Source organism: Augochlora pura, chromosome 11 (genome assembly GCF_028453695.1).
Source record: "Augochlora pura isolate Apur16 chromosome 11, APUR_v2.2.1, whole genome shotgun sequence".
Taxonomy (NCBI): Eukaryota; Metazoa; Arthropoda; class Insecta; order Hymenoptera; family Halictidae; genus Augochlora; species Augochlora pura.
Genome location: NC_135782.1, coordinates 5,242,992 through 5,265,615, shown reverse-complemented (window position 1 = coordinate 5,265,615; position 22,624 = coordinate 5,242,992). Strand labels below are relative to the sequence as shown.

At 50.8% G+C, this 22,624-nt stretch overlaps 1 protein-coding gene across 1 annotated transcript in view; it reads left to right on the top strand.

Annotated features, from left to right (window-relative positions):
- Ubx (ultrabithorax) overlaps positions 1 to 22,624 on the top strand; it is a 175,058-nt gene that overhangs the window by 141,755 nt on the left and 10,679 nt on the right. The window contains exon 3 of the mRNA XM_078194729.1: positions 8,033 to 8,441. Coding sequence (XP_078050855.1) covers positions 8,033 to 8,349 — 317 coding nt within the window. The 3' untranslated portion in view covers positions 8,350 to 8,441. The remainder of the gene's footprint in view (positions 1 to 8,032; positions 8,442 to 22,624) is intronic.

Sequence of the window (22,624 nt, the reverse complement as noted above, 5' to 3'; positions counted from 1 at the left end):
GTCCTGGAGTATTGACCCTTCAGAAAGGATAAAAAATCTCCACAGAATTTTTAATGTATATAGTTCTATTCTAGTAATATTCTTTTATACATATCTTACATTTTAGATTTATAAACACCTAGTTGTATCATCGAGTGATATTATAAAAACAACTGTAACTCTGAAAATAATAATTGGAGCACTTTTTATTTACAAAGATACAAAATGCCCCTTAAACAGACTTTCTAAAAACTTACGCGTCCCATAAATATTTAATATTAATAAAAAATCTAACCAGGTTATTGTTAATAGGACTATAGGAGAACTACCCTCTAACCCCTTACAATATAGTGTCATTCTCCTTATTTTCTGTAGAAGATAATTAACGACAGATAAATTCAAGTCACCGTACCTATGAAAGAAATCCTAAAACGAGGTGTTAATTGACACTCCCCCTTCTTCGAAATTCACCCCACACGGTCCCGTCGTAAGAAAATCCTCGAAACGGTCGCAGCCATTTGAAAAAGCGTTAGCAAATCATGCGAACGATAGGCTGGGACGAGTGTGCAACGGCTGCTCCTTATTTGCCGGCGCAGCAGCCCCAGTTTATTCACGTTACAAGGGTTTACCGCGCCGGTATTTATGGTCGTCGAGGCTTCCGTCGTCACACCCTGAGAGCGGCGCCCTCCCCCGCAACAGAGATAACAACGCCGGCACGTCGCGGCCGCTGTTCGTTAGCCTCGGTTCTACATAACTTATTAATTACAGTTGACTAATGCTCTCCAGCTGTGGCGCGTCGCGTACGCCACGGCTGCTCTCTCCTCTCTCTCTCTCTCTCTCTCTCTCTCTCTCTCTCTCTTTGTCGCACTCTCCGCAGCGTCTCTTGTTCCTTCCGCCGGCACGGCAACTTTCTCCGAACGTTTTCAACCCCTAAAGCCCGCTGGAAAAGAAAACGGCGAGAGAACGATGGGAGGGGTCGGATCCGACCCGGGTGACAAGAAAGACGAAGACGCCCGGCTGCCTATTTCTGTGGGTGAGGGAAGAAAGAAAAAGGAGGGAGGGAGGGAGCTCGGGGCGAGGGAAGAAGAAGAAGAAGAAGATGGTGGGGCAGAGCACGGCGAGGGACGCCAGGCAGTAACTCACGCCCCCGAGAGGATTACCTACCTTGCCAGGGCTGGAGGAGGGTGGTGCCCCGCCGTTGAGCTACGATCTTGCTGCGTAGCTACGCGTTTCTCATACCAAGTGTCTCCGGGACCGCCGCCGTGCCTCGCAAACAGAGTTCGCCGCGGATCGGCCGTGAACGTTTCGCGTTTTCGGAGGGACACCGGAAGCCCGAACAACTTACGACACGTGAACAGAAGCTGGACGGCCCCTCGCGGCTCGGAACACGAGGCCTTTCCTCTTTCTCTCTCTCTCTCTCTCTCTCTCTCTCTCTCTCGCTCTCTCCCTCTCTCTCAGCCCTCCCCCGTTTCGGCGCCGGACACCGAAAGGTCCTCTAATTGCGTCCGCGATTTATGCGGCCAACTTCTGCTCTCCTTCCGCTCGAGAATTCCTCGACGGAGAGTACACCAAGCTGGAAAAGATACAGCCGCCGGTAAATTAAATAAGCAGAAGGTGGGGGGCGTGTTTGGACGTCCGGGATAAGGCGCCGGGTGGTAATCTCGTCTGACGGATTAGCTGCGCCCTGGAATTCCTTGTTCGCGGAGAGCTCTTTCTTCCTGGCTCTACCGTGTCCCATCGATTCTAGATACGCTCTAGAAAACCCTCCATCTTCGAACGCAGGGCGAGAGGAGTTGATTCAACGAAAGGGTGGAGAGTGTTCCGACCCTGATTTCACCCTGTTCTCATTTTAACAAATTGTGCGCTATTGGAGACATTGTTTCATTGATTATTTTGGGGAAGAGTAAAGGAACTTGAGACATTGCGACACACATTCGTTGGGGTAGGCGATTAATCGATGCGTTCTACCGTGATGTGAGGGAATTTCCCTCGCAAGAGAACCCTTTTAAAGCTGTATTTTAGAAGTGACAATCATTCGTACGATACATATAGAGTCTGATAATTAGACTGATAGTTTGAATAACTTAAAAGTCACAGGTTGACATTTTGATACTATTCCAAATTGTAAGTCCACAATTTTGTTATAAATGCATAAAGTCCGTAGTCTTCTGATAACATACATTTTATTATGGAATGAGTGCATAGGAAATGAATATTTTTCATTTATTTAACTTTCCACGTATGAGGAGTCAGTTAGTTAGGGTTGCTCGACTTAGTGGAAATATATTCCTCTATAGCATCGTGCATCTAATAACTATTTCAAAAGAGTACCGTACCTGTTTGTTAAAGAAGGTGCGATCGAAAGAAATTGTAATCGGCGGCGCTAGGCGGAACACGATCGAGCCAATAACGAATGAGGGGAACTTTTCGGGTCCGACCCGCCATCAAATTAGCATACCGCTCCAGTACGTATCGAGGCTTCCGCCGTATCTCTTCGGCCAGGGACCATCCGTCCCGTTCCCGTCGATAGATCAGCGTGATTCAGAAACAGCCGGGGCAAACACGGTAATTGGTATTGCATCACGGCCCGGTCCGCGGGGGTGAGAGATGTATACGCGAAGACGGTACCTAAATTGGCCGCGTTTAAATTGACCCCGGGGCGGTTGAATCAACGTAACAAGAAACGCCGGGGTTCCGGATTGATGCGGCCATCAGTAACCGTCTTCGAAGCTTGAAACCCCTCTTCGACTGGTGTGTGCCCTTGCTCGCCGCAGGGGTTGTTGCGCCGGAAGCCTACCGCCTGGGAGTTTCGACGAAGGTCCTTCATGTTTCCGAGCAATTCACTTACTTTGATTTGATTGGCCCCCGCGCGTATGATCCGGTTTTGGCGTGCTCGCTCGCGATCTCTCTCTATCTCTCTCTCTCTCTCGCTCTCGCTTCCCTCATCTATCTATCTCGTTCGCAATGGTAAAAGGGGGGTTGGTGCCGGCGGGGGTGGCCGAAAGGGGAGGCTTTGGCATCGTGTTTTGCGAACCGCCGGCGCGCCGAGTTATATCGGCAAATCCCCGGCAGCAATCAACGTATTGGTTGTTCTTATTAGAGTTGGCAACAACCAAAGTCTCTCTCCCCTTTTCCGCCCTCTGTTTATGGTCCGCTACGTCGAACCTCGGCAGTTCCTTCCATTCGAGAGGATCCCCCCGCCGTCTACGAGCGTCCTAAACGAGCCGTGCGCGGATCCGGTTAAACCCGCGACTCCTGCCGCGGCTCGTTCGGCCTCGCGATTTAATCTACTTGCCACTTTGTACTATCAGAGAAACCGCAATCCGCCGGGCCAATCGAAAATGCCGGCAGAAAAACGTTCCAACGATTGCAATACAGGTTTATCGTCTAGCAGACGCTGTGGAAGTAGTTTTGCACGCTTCTGCTAGTCTTGCAAAAATCTGGATTTCTCTTCCGAAAACTTGTAACAGTCTCTCGAAAGTTTAAGATTGCCAATGGAAAGGAACAAAATTATCTGATACCGCTAGCAATATTCTTTAGTTTATTATAATCTCATATCTTCTCTCATTGTTAGTTCACCTAGCTTACATTACTTAAATCGTGAAGATATGATTTCTTGACGATATAATTGATAAAATGAATATGATACTAATTTTTATTTAGAAATGAAATATAATATGTACAGCATATGTTAGGGGTGACAAAAAGAGATCACTTGATGGTAGAAACAATGAGCAATTTACATTAGAGCCCTACAGACTCCGTGCTCGCAGACAAGGGTTGATACACTAAACGAACTCGTCACGACTAAAATTTGAGAGCAGTCTCGTTAAAGGGTGGAAACCTCATTTTCGCGAAAGACAGCCCCCGGCACCCTCCCAGTCGAACAGGGAACGAGTGGAGCAAAGGTACCACCCAGGGGGTGAGAATTTCTGACGATATACGAGGAGGAACTCTTTTCCTTTTTTCAAGAAACCGGTGAGTTACGGCCGAAATATTTTCAGTCTGAGCGCGCCCTTTTCTCGTCCTCACTCTCTCCCTTTCTCTCCTGCGCGCTTCTCTCTGCCAGGTTCCAATCCCTGTCCTCCCCCCTCTCATCCCGGCGTCGCCTACCATCCAGAGCGAGAGATCTTCCTCCTCGTTCCCCGGATGAAACACGTTTCACGGTCTCAGCATAAAATTTATCCACCCCCTTGGTTAAACAGCCACGCACGCCTCTTCTTACTTTTCCGGGAGCGTGGCGGCCTCCGCCGGTCTCTCTCTCTCTCTCTCTCTCTCTCTCACCCTAACTTCGTTTCGCCCTGGATCTCCCACGGGGGCGTGCGTAAACCTGGGGATGAGGGTCTTTGCGATGGCTGACCGACTCCTGCGAGGGATGAAACGACGGATGGGAAAAGATCCACCGCCGTCGGTGTCGGAGAATTCGATGCGATCCGACGATCGTTCGTCTTTCTTTTCCACCCTCCCCGTGTCCCAACTAATTTCTTACCCCTGAGAACACAGCGTGACAATCGCGAGCCAAGTTTGCCCGGCGATGCTCGTTTAACGGGGCTGGCTCGGTAACCCACAAAATATTGATTTCGCCGGGCACTCGCTGATTTCGTGAATCGTTTCCTCTATCGCCTCTCCGATTTCGAAGATGAAGGGAATGGTCTATCGAATTTAATGTTTGATTGCCCGAAATAGGGTTGCATGTTCTTTTCTGGAGCATTGGAAGGGTAGATACCATAAATCAAGCCCTTAATCAAGCTCGCGAACAAAGATACATTTCAGAAGGCATGGAAAATAGTATGAAATAATATTTTAAGATTTACGTGACAAAAAATAATCTCATAACCTAGAATATATATTTTAAATACATATTTGTAAAATCAGTGAATCGTTCCAACTATTTTATTCAACAAAAAAATAAATAACCAATTCAATTGTTGCGCGTATATCGGTGTTCATAGGGATCTCGAGGATCCGTGAAAATACAGAAAGGTGATCGCGTACCGAAAAAGGAAAAGACGGGGCCTCGAGTTTAAATCGAACCGGCGAAGTTCCCCCGTTATCGAGGAACGCGCATCCATCACGCGGGGAGGCTCGAATGAAGACGGAGGAGAGATAGAGAAAAAGTTGATCGAAAGTTAAAGAAACGAGCGGGGCGGGTTACACTGCAGCGGTAGAGAGCGCGGAGCGTGGGAGGAGGCGCCGAGGGGGTCGCGGCTGTCTTATTTTCTGCTCGACGGAGACTTACGAGGCCGGCTTAATTGGCTGAAGCCCCGGTTTTATTTATAAGTTCGAGTCTATCGGCGCGCAGCCCCCGCGCGTTTCTCTCTCGCGCGCGGCGCGAGGAGGCCCGGGGAGGACCGGGGAGGCGAGCCAAGGGGATGCTCCGCGCTGATATAATTCCGGCTGGGGGTGGTGCTCGCAAGAAGGAGACACGCCGGGCGACGGGGTCCGCGTGACAAATAACCTTTATAAACGGTGCACCATAACTTTGCGGCGGCGCGGCGGCTCTCGCGCGCCCTCGCGAGCCTGCATGACAACCTGAAATGAAAATCATGGGGATGTTGTGCAACGGCGGAGGGCGTGAAGGGGTAGAGAGGAGAGAAGAGAAAGAGAGAGGGGGAGAGATCGAGCAGGCACTGGAGAAGAGACGCAAAGGGGTGGCGTTCGGATGCCCGAGCCACTTGATTACATTGCGATAATATACATGACGCCGATATGAACTCCGGCTCGCTGTGTTGTTGCTCGTCCGCGCGATATTGTGTAATGGCCACCTGGAAATGGTCCAGTCCGCGCGCGCGCGCGCGCGCGCTCGCTCGCGCCTCCCGACCAGCCTCTGTCGCGCTCTCGATAATAGATCGGCGCGGATACGATTGTAAATATGACGCGTTTATTGCGATTCCGATCCCTGCACGACCGTGAAAGTGTGTACGACAAGCCGCGAGATACCGAAGGCTGACCGGCCTGCTCTCTGCGACCCTGTTTCGGCTTGTAATTCCGCTCGAAACTACCCCCCGGGAAATTTCTACACGCCGAACCGGACACGACGTCGAACCGGCAAAAATCTAGCCGCGATTGCAACGTTTCAACGATGATAGATGATTTTCTTCTTGACAGAGGTGGGACTTAAGGAATCCAAAAATTGGGGATGGCTTTGTGCAAGATATAAATTGTAGAAAACTTTGAAAACCTTATTCAGTGTTTCTCAGATAATAAAGGGTAGTTTTCTTGATACAATAGACTTACGGACAAGATTTAGATTGTAGACATAAAGTTTCTTTCTCCGATGATAATTATTTAAAACAAAAATCTTGATAATTCTTGCAAAAGTAATAACAACGATGTTATTATTAAATCGCGGATTTTATGCAATTATGACAGAAATTAATGAGTCAAATTTCACTGCGCATGTATTTAAGAATACCAACGTACTATTGTCTACCAATCGCGATTATTATTGGAAGAATTTATTTTCATCGCATGTTCTCTACCATTGATGGAAACAATTTTTATTTTATATAAAGCTCCGTGGTCTAATTATTACGATACGCGAAGGACGGTTCCCGATTCGTAAAACGCGGAGAACCCAGGCCGAAACAATTCGATTTCAATATCATCCCCGTCACTTATCTCGAGGGTAGCCGGGCACGGTCGGTTACGGATTAATTATTCATAACAATTAAACCCTTCGAGTGAAATTAATTTCTCGGTTTATCGCGTAATAAGCGGCGATAGATGGTCGGTCGGGGGTTGGCGGGGGGGGGCCGTGGCGTTTAACCGAAATTAATTGTTCGGAGCCGCGGAACGAGTCCGTAGCGTGTCGGGGTGGGGGGGTGTTCCGGCGGAAAAACCAAAAGGGCTCGCCGCGCGGCAGAAATCGTATTACCGTCGTTTATACACTTCGATATGAACCGTATGCGAGCGAGACCCGTTGAGCGCGCGGAAGGCGGAGAGACCGCTCCACGGGCCTCGGGCAGGGGTTGGTTTCGCTTCTCTCGCCTCCCTCGCCCCTCCCGCCCCCTCGGCAGCGCCCGGCGCTCGCCGCTGGCAGAGGTGAAACGGGAGGGTTTTTACGAGGCAGTAACGGCCGATAAGGTGAGCTTGCGCCCCCACAGACGGGTTTATTCCGGTACTGTACCCAAGTGGCTGTTCGACAGTACCTATCCCGGTGTCGTACACACTCTCTTACTTTCTCCCGGCGACCGTCGGCTCTATCTGAAACCGTTTACGCGCCTCTTCTCTGTTTCCTCCGCCTTTCGCCGTCCTCTTTCCGCCGGCGAACGCCCACCTAAGTGCATCCCGGCCTCGTCGGTGCGGCGTTATCGCGAACGTTACCAGGATTTCGGAGACCTCTCTCGGATACCACGGCTGCCTTGTACCGTGAACGCTTCTATTTGCTGTTCGCCCCGGCTCAATGGGATCGCCGATCGCGGGATCTGGATAACGTTCCGAAGGAGATCACTGACCACACGGACATATAAGGAACAGGCTGCTCGAAATCCGAGTCGGCTCCTTCCTGGATCCGTTGCTTTCCGATTCTACCATTGAATTCCCCGCTCTTGTAAGGTGTACGTAATCTAGAGGTAGTCGAGGAGGTTCGAAAGTACAGACGTGCAACGTTCGTTTCCATTGCCCTTAATGCTTGTAAGGAATCTGTAAGGCCCTAGATCCAATTACTCGGCTTATAGATCGGATTCGTGACGAAGCGGTTTAGAAAAGTGCAGAAATGGATCTGTGACCAGGATAATCATCGAATGCACCCTTCTTCGGGTGAAGTCCGAAGAACGGTAGATCAAAGTAGACCGTTAATAATATTAGCCGAGATTATCATCGGTCAAGATCCAGCGCGAATTCGCATGGCTTATGGGATGAATCCGCGGAAGTCGGGGCGTCGTTGCGAGGGGGCTGGTAGCAGCGTCGCGTATCTCGCGTGTAAACGTTATTATTCTTCGGCGGACGGGATGCTCGTGGGCCCGCAGGCCCTCGGGGCCGGTCCCGGCCCCGAAAAAGACACGCGATCGAGCCTCGTTTGACCGTCTGGTTTGGTTTTGTTTGGTTGCAGGGGCGAACGGAATGCGCAGGCGCGGCCGACAGACCTACACGCGCTACCAGACGCTCGAGCTCGAGAAGGAATTCCACACGAACCACTACCTCACCAGGCGGAGGCGGATCGAGATGGCACACTCGCTCTGCCTGACGGAACGGCAGATCAAGATCTGGTTCCAGAATCGGCGGATGAAGCTGAAGAAGGAGATACAGGCGATCAAGGAGCTGAACGAGCAAGAGAAACAGGCACAGGCGCAGAAGGCAGCGGCAGCAGCGGCCGCGGCTGCGCATCAGCAGCAAGCGGCCGGTGGGGGACCGGAGGGGGCCAACTAGGGGTACGCCCTGCACCGGAGCCCCCCTGACCACCCCACCACCAATCCACACCACCCTCTGCTAGCACCGCAATGTACACAGCTATATTAAAGGTGAGTGACTTCGACACCCTCTCATTTTTTTCGGGGGTAAGCCCTTCGAAAAGGATTGAATTTTTTTTGTCTCTCAAAAGTCGAAGCTGTACCTCCGAAATTGGCTTCTGGAGTTTCAGTATGGAATCCTAAGTATTAACAGAGTTACAGCTAATTTTAGGGGGCATTTTACACAGGTACAGCGTCGAGTTCAATTTTAATCGGATGTTGAATTAAATTTGATTCGATGCTATAGAATTTATCTAGATAAGAACTCGACTTTATTTGAACAAGAATTCACTCGGATAAGGATTTATTTGTAGAAGACTTCATACGATACAGAACGATTCGATATAAATATATTCAAATTGTCCCTGACAGTGAACTCATTGCTTTATGCAAATAATATGACAATCTAAATTCGTATAATTTATTCAAGTAAAGAATTATTCGAATGACACTCTTCATCGCACGAAATTCGATGAATCGACACATTCGATCGATTTTAGCGTAACGATGTCCGCGTCCGTCCACTGAAACATAACGAGGCAGCTCCAAATCGGCGCGACAGCCATTTTGCTCCTGTCAGAAGTCCGTCCTTAAGGAAAATTGCCTCATCTCGAGCGCGTCGCGCGGGTTTCCCCCAGAACCACAATCTGCTAAACGAGCAATTTCTGCCGGGTACCTCCATCACAGTAATTTCCCCGCGTGTCTTGTCCACCTGCCGATTGTCGGTGTTGCGGAAATTACGGGCCCCCCTCTTAATTTGCTGACCAACCTGTCCCGTCGCCCGCGTCCCGAGAAAACCACCGCCTCCGACCGAGCTCCTTGGCAAATGTCCGCCTCTCCCGTCGTCGGATATTTCATTTTTCGCGTCTCTAGACCGCTGCCAGTCGGCTTTTATCCGTGGGTAAAATTCGTGGTTGCAACCCGTCTTCCCATAGTTCCCGGTAATTTATGCAAATTCGTACGGCTCGTGAGTTGTTCTTCCTCTGCGGCGCGCAAACTCTACGTCCTAGAACAAAAGTGTTCGTCAGACCGATGTTCGAGGGCCGAGCAACGCAGCGACGTCTCTCTCTCTCTCTCTCTCTCTCTCTTCGAGCAATCCATTGTTTTCTTCTTGCCAGACTGATATACGGCGACCACTTTTCATTTCCAGTGACACCGCGGCTTAGGAATGGCCGATTAATTCGTGTTTCTCGTGTCGCCGCGCGAATCTCAATTTCTTTCCGACTCGTTCCGTTCCTCTTTCTTCGAAGTGAGACGTACTGATAGAGGGAACAAGCATTTTTCAACCAGTCGAAACCTTTTGCAGACGCCTGCCACCATGAGGAATCTCGAAGGGTTGACGAACACGTAGTTACCCTCTTTTTCTAGTTTGTACATCGCACGCATTACATCGAGGATGTGACAGTTTTAAATCTGGCCGGACCAGCGCTCGAGATGCCGAGCATGTCGGCCCCATCAACTGCGAGACCTTTATGCGCCTTCCCGTCGTTTCCGACTTTCTATTCGAACTTTCTAGCTGGCAATTTCTTCCATTGTTGACAGAATCTTTCCGAGAGAACAGATTTTCCAGCCAGAGATTATAAAACTCTCGCGATCACCGTGGCAAAGAAAATTGTGCTCGTCCCCCCAGGAGCACCGACAACGTGGACAAAGTTCGCAGATTACGTAGAGAAGGTGGTCGTCGAAGGTTAAAAAACCGTGTCGTCCCACGGAATCGTTGAAAATACGGGGCAGAGGGGCTGTTCCAGTTTCGTCGCTCCGCGCAATCTGGCGAGTCTCAGGCGAGGCGGCGGCGGCGGCTGGGAACCCACCCTTTAGTAACCTAAATTCGAAAGGGTTGAAGCAGCCCCGATGGTAATGGATTTTCCCAGGGCGTCTAGAACGGTGTTCCAAACGGCGGCGTGGCTGGGCGAGCAGCGCGCATTACGCCTTGATATATCATCGGAGGAAGTTACGGGGAACCTGAAGAAAATGTTGGCTAAAGAGTATTACGAATGTGGCCGGCTGGCTTTTAGCCGTTCCGGCCTTTAAAATTAAGTTTAGCCGGCACACTTAATGAGGATTAACCACCTGCGAGCGTGCCTTCATAATTCCCTAAGTTATTCTGTTTGCGTGCATTTAACTCGCGCCTGCCTGTGAACCTTCTGCATCTCAAGGGGTTGTGCCGCCCTCCCTCCCACCGCTGTGCTCCCCCTCGCGCCCCGTGAAATGTTGCCCCATCGTGATTTCCGTGTTTCTTCTTTTCCTCGCAGCTTCGCCGCGGTTACCGCGGACGTTAACGAAGCGGATCCGCAATTTCCTCGATTTCTCGCGGGCTCTCTTTATCGACCCTCCCCCCAGCATTTTTGGAAGTGGCCGGCCGGCTCCTTCGCGCGCTTCAAGAGAAAATTTCGCGCGAGAGGGAAACTTCCCGCGGGAAGAAAATGCTTGCTGCAAAGAGAACCTCCGCTGCAATTTAAAGTGCTTCTCTTTTTCGTCCACGTTCAATGCCCCGTGTCGCTGTGTTAGCCTGCTATTGTAGAACACGTTATTTTTATTTCTTGATACCTTTTTTTTCTCGAAGAAGAATTACGCAATTTCTTCAGGAAATTCAAAAGCTTATGACAATCTCTGATACAAATTATGAAACAACGCGGCGAATTTTCTTAACAATTCCGACGTTCGAAAATATCATTCCGTGACTCGCTCGGACTTTTCTCCATCACTTCCAGACCGAATTCCGATGCTAAAAAATTCACCGTAGATACTGGAAACGTCGAGGATCGAAAGAATAGGGCGGTTCGGTATTTTCCAGCGGGACGAACCGTTAAAACGATCGCGGTCGGGGTGTGGGAGTCGCAGGAATTCCCAGAATATCCGAAACTTTCACCGCTTTTCACCGTAGCTCGCGCCAGCGCCCGCGCGCGCGCGGAAAAAAGGCCAAAGGGAAAAGTGAAAACGGCTAAAAAAGAAAGTAGAAAGTTTCCTAGTCAGGTAAAAAAAAGAAAAAGAAAAAGGAAAAAGAGACGCCCGTAGAAAACGTGGTGGCGGTGTCCGCGCCCGGAGATCCGCCGGGTATAATTTGTATTTTGGTGCAGGGTGCGACCATTCATCCTCGGGAAACGAACGACCCTTCGAATTGCTTGCACCGGATGGCAATATCGGCAGTAAAAAAAGGTCTTCGGGGTTTTCTGCGCTTTCACTAAAATCTTCCAACCCCCGGGCGGGTTCCCCTTTTTACGACACGGCCGATGTTTTCGGCGGACCAGGCGACTCCGTGGAAAATGCTTAGTCCAGTTCCCGGACGCGGCTGACTTTCGTTTCGACTCCGGCCTTGCGTCCGCCATCCTAATTAATCGGGTGCGTAACGATCGAGCAGAACTTTCTTTAGAGAAACTACCGGCTTATTGTCTTCGACGCAACATCCTTTCCGTGAATTTCGAAATCTATTATATTATGTATTCAGTCTCGGTGAAGCACGGACGGGGGCCGCCCCCCCCCCCCTTCTCCCGATTAGTAGACTGTGAATATTTATGCAAATGCCACATTTTAATTGATTTACTTGTGTATTCAATGGAAACTTATTTTAGCTCGCTTAACATTTTTATTCAATTAACCTCTACCAGTTGCATCCGCTATTAAAGCAAAATTCGCAGTCTAATAATGGGATGCGCGCGGAACACGGTCGCGACGCGCCGGACAAAATGGCCACTTAGTTTTTAATGCGATGGCTCCCAGACACGATATTCCGCTCGGGTGTCAACGCATTCAACGTTTACCATCTTCTCTAAATTTTAATGGCACCCGTTCGCTTTGCCGAAAATAATGATCGAAGGACGGGGGATTCGGCGGACTCTGTCGGGTTTCGGGTTTTCGCGAGAGGGCACGACGCGACCTCGTTCGAAATCTCATTATCAGTCCGCGGAACGATTAACGCCCGCGGGACGAGAAATTCCGGCGATAATTCCCGGACCTACCAAATCATACCCGGTTCGACGGGGGCCCGCGAGATAAACGGAAAACTTTATAAAGTTTCTCTTGGCCGGCGGTATCTCATCGGGCCAGAGGAATTCGCCAATTAACCCCCGCGAACTGCATCGTAATTGTAGGCTGGCCCGGGCGCCGAATCGACGATACTGGTGTGATGTTTAATCGATGCACTCCTCGTTCCTCCGGTTGTCGCAGTTCCCGGGCCGTTTCTCTTCGCCCGGTCGGGACCCGAAGGAGCCATTTTCGAGTCCATTTTCAGCCCTGCGCGCCCCGTTGCTCGACTTTATTCGCGACTGCCACGTGAAATTTTACATACGCGAATAACTATGATAACGCCCGAATTGCTGGACGCATTATGGATTGTGTCACGCAGCGCGGCAGTCTTCGTGGAAATGCCGGTTAGAATGGACGCTCGTTTAGGGCAGTTGCCGGCGCGAAATTGCGCCCCCCCTCCCCCTTGCAATCCCTTTCTATTTTCCAAATTGGGCTCGCGGTTAGAGAAAGCTGTGATTTCAAGGTGCTCGGTGGTTCGACGTGGAATGATTCTTTGGGTTCCGAATGGACGCCGATTTGGGGTGGCTATTTTTGCAAAATTGTCGTCTAACGTGACTGCCTCGATCCTCGCTATGCATCCGAATTGTATTTTCGTTTCGTGTAGCAACGATTCGGAAAAGATAGGAGCGCGGATAATGAAGCTGACGATGTGGGTAAAGATAATTGCCGATTTCACAATTCCCCCCCGGTGAAACAATTGTTCAGGGTTACTCTGTAATGCAGCGCGGCTCTCTTATGAGTCTGAATATCATGCATAAATTGAAGGAATGCAACTATTATTATTTCCTCCACTGATCACGACCGCTTGGCAGCACGATATTACATCGAGGGAGAGAGAGAGAGAGCGAAAGAGAGAGAGAGAGAGGGAGGGCAACATAGTCTTTAGAATTTTGATTACAAGAAATTGTTTGTTCGCCGGCCGGAAACAATCAGTTTCTCCTTTCCTCCGGCGTTTATTTCGTCGGCTGTATTCTTTCTCTTTCCTTGGACGAGGAGGGGTGGAAATTTCTCGTACCTCATCGGCGAGGGACGTTTTTCACGGCGCAAAGTAGATCGTTAGCCGGTGCATGGAACACTGCCAGAAACTATAATCGCGTCACGCTCGAATAGTAGCGGTCGGCGGTGGAAGTAACGTCGGTATCGGGACGGGAAATCGATTAGCGCGACGATAAATTCCGATTTGAGTTATATTACCATATTAATTACATATTTATGACGTTATTTGTTAGAAGCGGCGGTGCGCGGGCCCGCGCGTCCGCCCGCGCGCTCGCGACCGTGTTTCTGTTGCATTGTTTCGCGCGCTCATTAAATCGCGCATTGATAGCGGGGCCGCATTAAATTCGCGACCACGCAACCATGGCCTGATAATATAATGAGATATATACATATATTTCCCTTCCCCCATTTTTTTTTTCGCCCTGTTCCCCCCGTCCCGTTCGCTCCGCGCGGCGCGGGGGTTCCCTCGAATTTGCGTCTCGAATTTACATTTCATTGTCGGCGGCCCCGGGGCCCGACGTTTTTGTTGTTCCCGCGCGCGCGCGCGCGCCAGCGCGGGGGACAGTGTCCAATTAAGAAAGGTGCCCCGCGCTATCGTGCGGCGGAGTCACGGCCGAAGAATTTGACGGACCTCTAGCCGGGTTTGCTTCCATACGTCACCTTTTTTCCTCGCCTAAATAAAGAACGGGACAACAACCGAGAGAGCTCCGGTCGCCGCGTGTCCCGGCCCGGCGCGGCGCGACTCCGCTCGGCTCGGCCCGCTTCTCGCCGATATACGCCAAGATAAATTTTGACAGTGAACAAGAAAAGGCAATTTAGAGGAATTTCGGCGATCTACTTTTATATAGGAAAGTTTGCCCGTATATAGCGGCGATAAATCGCCCCGCCAGACTCTGAAAGCTAGAAATATTTAAAGGCGTCCTCCTCATCCTCCTCCTCCTCCTCCTCCTCCCCTCCCGCCGCGTCGGTCCCGATATCGTGTTTCCGAACGGACCGCGCCGAAACGCGTCTGCGGTTTTCTTTGTGCAACGCTTTCTGCGATCTCGCCCGAACGGAATAACCGCCGTCGATGCAGGAATCATCGAACCCGCGGTATTTTTCGACGCTTATTTCTGGGACCTCGTATGTCCGCGTTAACGATGGAATTGGATATGAATGATTCATAGAGAAAAGTGGAACCGGCCAGCGCGCTGGTTACGAGAAGAGTTGCGGGTCGGCAAGTAGTATGAGCGACTTTATGCGACCGACTGTCCCGTTAACGGTATAGCGATGCCATCTAGTGGCTCTAACGACATCTGGCTTAATTATGGCCGCCTCACCCCTAGCTCTCGAGGGCGTGGTTAAGGCGGGTACGCCCGGCGACGACAATTTCGTCGCATTGGCTCGTCACTTTTCACCGTCGCCCATGGCCCCGCGTCGACTTTTCCGGAAAATAAAATCAGGTTTTTGCTGTTTTATCGTCAAAATCGACCGGAAACGACCGGAAAGGGCTGGAAAACAGGGAACAGACAAGAAATACTTCTGGCTCGTGTAGTACTCCGCGGCACTATTTTTTGTTAATTGCTCGTTTCCGTCGCAGATGGCAGCACGGATCGGCGCGCAGCCGGTCGACAAGGTAGCCGGTCTGCCTTACCGACGCCTCAATCGGTACGGGACGTAATTTAGAGCCGCTCCTACTTACCGTGCTTAACGCCATTCCACGGTAGTCCAATGATTGCCGGTAATGCGTTTTATGGTTTGTTTTTATCGACGCGGTCGTACAGTAACTTACAGTGCTGTTTCTGGTTCTCAACGTCGGGCTCCCCCGTCCCAGCCCAGGGGAATCCCCCGTTCGTGATTCCACGTAGCGCCCGTACGGAGAGTATACCGAGACGTCTCTACGGTCGCGTTTTCCTTTTCCTCCCGCGATTATTCCAAACGATGCCGCGTTATTTAGACGATATCACACGTTGAACCCGAATAAAACGGCGCGTGATTTTATTGCCCGGTAAACCCTGATTCGGACAGATTGACGTATAATCCTCCCCCCGCCGTGTACCCCCTCTCCCGACCCGGCCCTAAATCCCTTTCAGTTTCTCCGTGTTTCCTCGGCGCGTAAAAGCCGACCGTTCGGTTGCTCGTCAACCGGCGGGCCCGGGGATCTTTATTGGCTGTAAAGGAAGACATTTTACGATCCATAAAAGCGTTTATAGCGCTCGAGCAGTCTTACCTCGGTTCTTACACCCCAGTTATATCCATTACCCCTTCCGCGGCCTTTCCAAGGGCGGCCACCGGCACGCGCGCGCTCTCTCTCCGACGCCGCCTTCGAGATTTACAGGTTACGCTCCCGGTAACACCTCGTAAACTTGGCTTAACGACTTTAACCGGGCCTAACTGCTTCCTTCCTGCAATCAGACCCTGACCTACCTCTCGCGCAGACGTCCTAGAAAAATTTCAACGCCGCCACCTGCTGTCCCCGGGGTGGCTGCCATTGTCTCGCTGTCCGCAACGATTCCGCACGGGCTAATCACACCCTATCCGTTACGCCACCTGCAAACCCTTTCTTCGTTATGGGTACAAATTGCCGGACCTAATCACCGAACCCTTTGACAATGGATAAGTAGCTTTGCGACCCTGAAGACCCCCTACCTGGTAGGAATGAGTTGGCTTTCGAAAGAGACCCGAGGTTGTCACAATATTTGAATAACTTGACTAAACTTGGGATCATTGTCGGACCTTTGAAGATGCCCTATGGCTATTGACATTGGGTTTCCAAGCATCGTCGTCAGTCTCAAGTGATCGCTAAGAAGTTTAAAGAAAACCACAAGGTTGACGTGTCTCTTCCTTAAAAATAAAAAATTAGACCATGGTCATCCGACAACCCCGTGGCAATCTAGTAGTCCCAATCGACGATTCTCCCTTTGCAAATCAGGATAGGCCAAAAAGGACGGAGACGAGTGCATCCCGAGAACTGTTAATGTGTAGCAGGTGCGTAGAATTCTTGTTGGAAGCAGGGCACCTCGTGTCTCCCACGGCAGAGGCGTGGAGCCCGTCGGTGTCCGCTGTTTTATGATTTGTTTTGATTACGGTTCATTACCATTTTACGCCTTTCGCTGCCACGTAACTGGCTGGCAATAAGTCTTCGTTGTTGATTCTATCGCGACGTTTACGACCGTCATTATTAGCTGATACCACTTGAACTCTCGTAAAGTCTACGCCCGTGCGATCCGGCTCGTCCGGGACATCCGCCTGCACGCCCGGCCGTTGGGCCGGCCGCGCGCAGGGGGCTTCCCCCTGATCCACGAGGTTATGGAGATACCCCCCTATGCCATGGGGTTTCTCTCGACCATGGTGGGGAGACTTACGAGTTACGGGATCGTCCGGCAGATCGCGCCCTTGTACTTCGCTCTACGTCTTAATGCCATACTTCATTTATCGAGGCCCTCTCTCTGCCCCCTTATCTCGCCACGAGGAATCATCGTAGCCTTGGGCCTGCGGAACGATCTCCTCCGCTTCGCCTCTCTCTCTTTTTCTCTTTCTCTTTCTTTCTTCCTCCCTCTCCCGCTCACTCCTCCGCTTATTATCTTCGCTTTCATTTCGTGCCCGCTTACTTTCTGTCGTAAATTCTGCCCGCGAACGACCGGGAGCCTCGTATCGGCCGATCTTGATGATTTCCGTATAAATCCAACACGCCGAGTAAATTTATCCTCGCGCGCCGGACGGACGAATAATTGGATTTTGAGAAATGTCCTTGCCCGCCGTGATCCCATCTACACGCTTCGAAGAATTCTAGTTTTTCGTCGGTCGTCCCGCAACCCGCATCGACGACCCCTTAACGCGCTCCGACGGTGTCGCATACAAAATTTCATCACCGAAACACAATTTTCGTATCCATAAATTAGCTTTTCTCGTGATCAAAGTCAACCCAAGTGCAGGGGATTAACCCTTTGCAGTCGGAGTCGTTTGAACTGGAAATACAAAATGTGTCTCCAGATTTACGGTGTTTCCATGTAATATAACTTGGAGCTATTTATACACTATAGAATTGAATTTTGTGATTTATGCAACAGTTAACGGCTATTGACAATTTTTTAAATACAAGTGAATTTGGTAAGAATTAGTATTGAAACGTGGCATGATAATTTTTTAGTAGCGCTTTGGAGTCGCCACTCGTGTGAAAAGGGTTACCATGAGCAAGACCAGAACGGGTTCTACAATCTCAACATCGTGGTCGTGAAAATTGATTTATTAACACTTGCTTCTTACAGCTCCATTGTTTTCACTGTAGCAACTTAGATTACGCGTGTAGCCACGATAGTGCCAGCGCTGGTTAGTCGAGGATTAGTGCCGACTTAACAAAGAACCAGCAGTTTAACGCAACCTTGCGTAATCCCTTATTAAAATTCCGGTTTTGAAAGCGGTGCGTTCCTCGACCCGGGCAGCTCAGAAAAATCTAACGGAGAGCCTTTCCGAAATTCGTCTAGCGCAATTACTCGGACGTTCGCCGCGCCCGGGAGGAAGGCCTCTCGTACCTGGCAGCACGGATTAAGTGTTCCGCGCTTATCAACTTAATGATCGCGATTTAAATACAAAAGGTCGGATCATATTGTAGTTTCTCCGTAGCGGTGCCGCTACAACCGGGGCGCCCGGGTTTCCTGGCGCGCGTGTGTGTGGGCGGCCTCGGCAAACAGGTATAAACAAAAGCTTTTTCGCGGGGCTTTGATAGCTTAATAACCGCGGCGCTGATCCGGCCGGAAGGCCGAAGGAAGCCGCGAATTTCGCAAAACCCGGTTTTGTACAGCCCCGGGTATTAGCATTTAAAACGTGAACAGCGCCCCGTCTGCCGGCGCCATTGGTCCGCATTTACACAACAATGAGGGGGCCGCACTCTAAAAACTCCCAGAATCCCCGGGCTCCGAAGTCAACGGAGAGGAAAGAGCGGCAGAGACGGCGGATGAAAAAGAAGAGAAACGGAGAATCGTAACGCCATCTCGATCTTTTCTTTGCTCTCTCGCACAACCATCGCCCGTTCCTCCTTGTTCCCCCCTCGTAGCCTCTTCGTCTTCTTCTTCTTCGTCGTCCTCCTCCAGCTCGGCTCGCCGTCTTCCTCTCGGTATCGTCCGCTCCTCCGCCCCTGTGCCCCTCTGCCGACGGTTTGGATTTCGAGTTAGGACGGTGTGGGTCGTAGAACGGGACAAGAGGCTGCGCCTCTCTTGACTAGAGAACCTCTCTCGCAACACAAAACCTAAGGTTTCCACGGGGCTTTTTTTACTCGGTTTTCGGGTCTTGGCTAGCCACGGTGGATGGCATATACTCACCGTCTGGCTGGATATTTCTAACACACGCGATACACACGGACGGGGGGGCCTGTGCAGCATGATGGCTGGCTGCGGCGTTGCCAAATTATCTTACGTAACCGCTTAATTTTTCATAGCCGGGGACCGCGCTCTCGCGCGCGCGCGGGGCGATTCGTTTTATCGGCACGTCGAGGCCGGCTCCGATCGCCATTAACACCTTCCTAGTTGCCGATGTAATTGGCTGTCCGATCTGCAGCTTATGGCAGGTGGGAGGGCCCTCGACCGTGCGTCACACCTTCGCAACAGCCGCTGACAATGGTTAGTCATTCTTTTTCCTTGCGTGGCATTGTTTAATATCCGTCGGAAAGCGAAACGCGTTTCAAATCGCCGCGAGGCGAGGAACGCCAATGCTGTAATCGCGAATTCTGTGGATGCAGTAACGATCGCGGGAGCAAATAAAATTGAAACAGGCTCGAGAGACGACCGCGTCCACCGCGCCGGAGGATCGTCGGGACGAGAGTCCGTGGCTGCCTCGTCCGCAGGCTGGACTCTCGCGATTCACGACTTGTCGCGTGGTTAAGCGCCGGGACGAACGTTCCACGAGCAGTTTTACGCCTTCTTCGTGCCGGCGGACAGAAAAAGTACTGGCTCGCCGGTTTTCTGGTACGTGTCTCGTGTGCGCGATTACACGGTTCGTTTAACGCGGCAAGAATGACCGCGCCGCGATGTCCATCAATCCGACCCGGGGCCCCGCTCATATCCTGTCCGCCCGGCGAATAATTGCCGGGGCCGATAACGCGGCCCGCCGCCTCCTGCCCCGCCGTCGCTAATTAAAAAGTGAACCGGCCGCGTTAAAACGGATATCGGCATCGGTCGGAGGGAGAGGGGCAGGAACGAGAGGGAGAGAGACAGAGAAAGAGAGAGGAGAGGCACGTCGGGTTGATTCCAAGCCCCCGACACCATCTCGCTCGTTTCCAGTTTTGGACGCCGGCTTTATTTATACAGACCACCCGGGAGCAAGATCGCGTTGAAATAAAGTGGTACGAGCTAAACGTTCCTTGACCGCGGCGGCCGCGTGATAAATATCCAGCGCGGAATTTATCATTGTTCACTTTACTTTATCGCGGGCCGTGATTAACGTACGCCGGCCGAACGACTTCCGTCAATCCCGTCGTTCGCGCCTCGATTCTTGCCTCTAATCTACGCTCATCGCGTCAATAATTGCGCTCAATTATCTGCTGCCGATTCTCCCTTATCCTCGAAATTTCTTTTCAAGGAGATCTACGTCGTTCAATTCGATTTTATGAACGCTAACCCTTTGTCGTGCCATTTTCTTTAGAATTATAATAACTAGAATATTTTTAATCGCACTAATTTCTTAGAAGAAAAAGGAATTTTATATTTATTGCGTGCTTACAGTTACTCGAATGTTTAAATATTGGCGACAAGAGAATCAAATTCGATTTCCATTTAAAGGAACAGCTTATTGTTATAAATCACGAGTCAGAGTCGTACAGCAATGGGTTAAAACAAGGTAGCAATATCCAAACAATGTCTGACATAATTCACAGTTTACGCATTAATATACTAGCTAAATACAGCAAGAAGAATTATCGTAATTTTTGTTTGCTCTCCGAGCACAATCATCGAAAACGTCGAATACGGTGCAATATTAATCGCATCGGTAAAATGTGTCTCGGGGATATCCTCGTGATGCCATTACCAGTCGTCGAAGTTGGAAAAAGTCGTGAAAGCTTGATGAACTTTATCGGCGTCGCAGACGCGCGATCGATGAGTTACAGTTGACGTTAAAGCGTCTCGCGAAGATTCTCGGTGTAATGCGTTCATTGTGCGGCTCCAGGACCCTCGAGTGCATCAGCTTCTTCCCCCCTGGTTGTCCGCGCTCCTTGCTCGCCGTCACACATTACAATATTGAAATAACCTTTCTAGACTCTTGGTAAAGTTCCCGCAAACTTTCTTACGTCCGTGAACCCCCCTCCCCCGGCACAAAGGCAAAGAACTTGGGAATTGTGTGCGACCGGGAAGAGGTGGTGCGCGCTGCCTAATTGCGATACACTCCGCGGGACGCCCGGCCGCCTGAAAGATGCACTTGCAAGTCCAATGGAAACTCTCGAAAACCATGGAACGCGGTTCTTCCATTTTGACGCGGCCCGGACTCGTCGCGGTGGATTCAAACCGCCGAGTGTCGACGAAAAATGCCTGGAACAATGGGTTGCGGCATCGAAACAATGCGAGAAGGGGTTGGCGGTAATTCCGGCACGGTTTAGAGCCAGCTGGGAAGCTCCCGGTGAATCCGGTAGACTTCTAATTATCTTGTCCTGCCGGAGTACGCGAAACGCGCGAACCGATGGGGTTGTCCCACAATCAGCGGGATCCATCTTCCCCCTCCGATGGCGTTGAAACGGCGAAGAGGGGACGGGGGACTTCATAACACGGCAATTGGCGAGGCGTTCGGCGGTCGGGGGTGGGATAGAGACAACCGGGCCGTACACACTCGAGGGGCACGGTTACCGTCGGCATGAGCCGTTCGGCCTAGGTGGCAGGAGGTTTCAAAGAAACGAGGGCGCGTTGGTTGGCTGCCGCGCGACACCCCTCGTTATTCTAATGTCCGCGGAAAGTTGCTCGTCTTCGTAAATCACGATGAGGAAGAAGGGGTCGAACGGTGACACGGCCACCGGCCGGATTCCAACAACATCGGGGACGCGTTCCGCGAAATTATACGTTTCCGACGAAAAACGGACAACGGAATAAAAGTTTCGGGGGGCGCCGAAAGTTCGCGCCTCTTCGCCGCGTAAATCATATTCTCGCGGGCTAGGGCGCGCCCTTAAAAGAGCGTTAAAAGTTCAGCGGGTATGAGCGGTGGCGAAATATGAGAACTAATTGCGACGCACTCCGCGGGGAGTTGAATCGCCCGCGCAGGGGGGAGGAGGTGGTGTGGGCGGCTGGAATTCGGGGGGTGGACGGTTCCTCGGCTCCGCAGCCCCGTAGAAAACTTAAGAAGGAACCGGAGACGGAAAAGGGGGACGGACGCGCAGCCAACAACATAGTTATATTCCCGAGCATGCTGCCAGCTACGCCGGCGTGTTTTTCATTTTCTTTATATCACCCTTGACGCTCGTAAAACCATTACCCGTGACCGAGCAAACGCAACTTCTATATAGAACCGTATCGGTGTGCGCGCGTCCACAGCGACGACGATCCACGCGGTCTTTGATGATACTGGGAACTTCTTCGTTCGCTTCCTCGTCCCACCGCGAGAGACGAACCCAATTTCCTCGGCGACAAGGACCCCACGGATTTCCTACGCTCTCCCGCGCGCTCTCGCTCCCACTCGCCTCGTGCACGCCCGCGCCCACGGGATGGATTCAGCTTGCTCGATACCGATTACTCATGCTCCTCCCTCGACCTTCCTCTACGGCTCTCTCGACCGCGTTCCGCCGCGGATTTGTCTGATGATGACTCTGTTTCGTGTGGGACGCTGCGGATTGCCAGGGTTATTATCTGCTCGCGAAAACTCTACCTTATTGTTACTCTAGATTTTCCTTTCGTCCGACTTCTGGGTGCTCGGGGAATGTTCACAGATGTCACAATTTTTAGCCACTTGCGACACGATTTCTTTCACTCACGTTCAATAGCTTCTTAATCGTTAATAATTTCGGTATTAGGATGTGCTTTGATCTAAAAGAAATTAATGACATTCGTAATTAGTGTATTAGGTACGAATCTTCATCGTGAGTCTGACTCGCCAAAGAAGGATCTTTTATGCTACGATATCATGTGCTGTTCTGTTTTCCTTTTTGATATTAAAAACATTTTCTTGAAAAGTCTATAAATCATGTATAAAAGCTGGGATGACAAGAAAATTGAACAGTATATCCT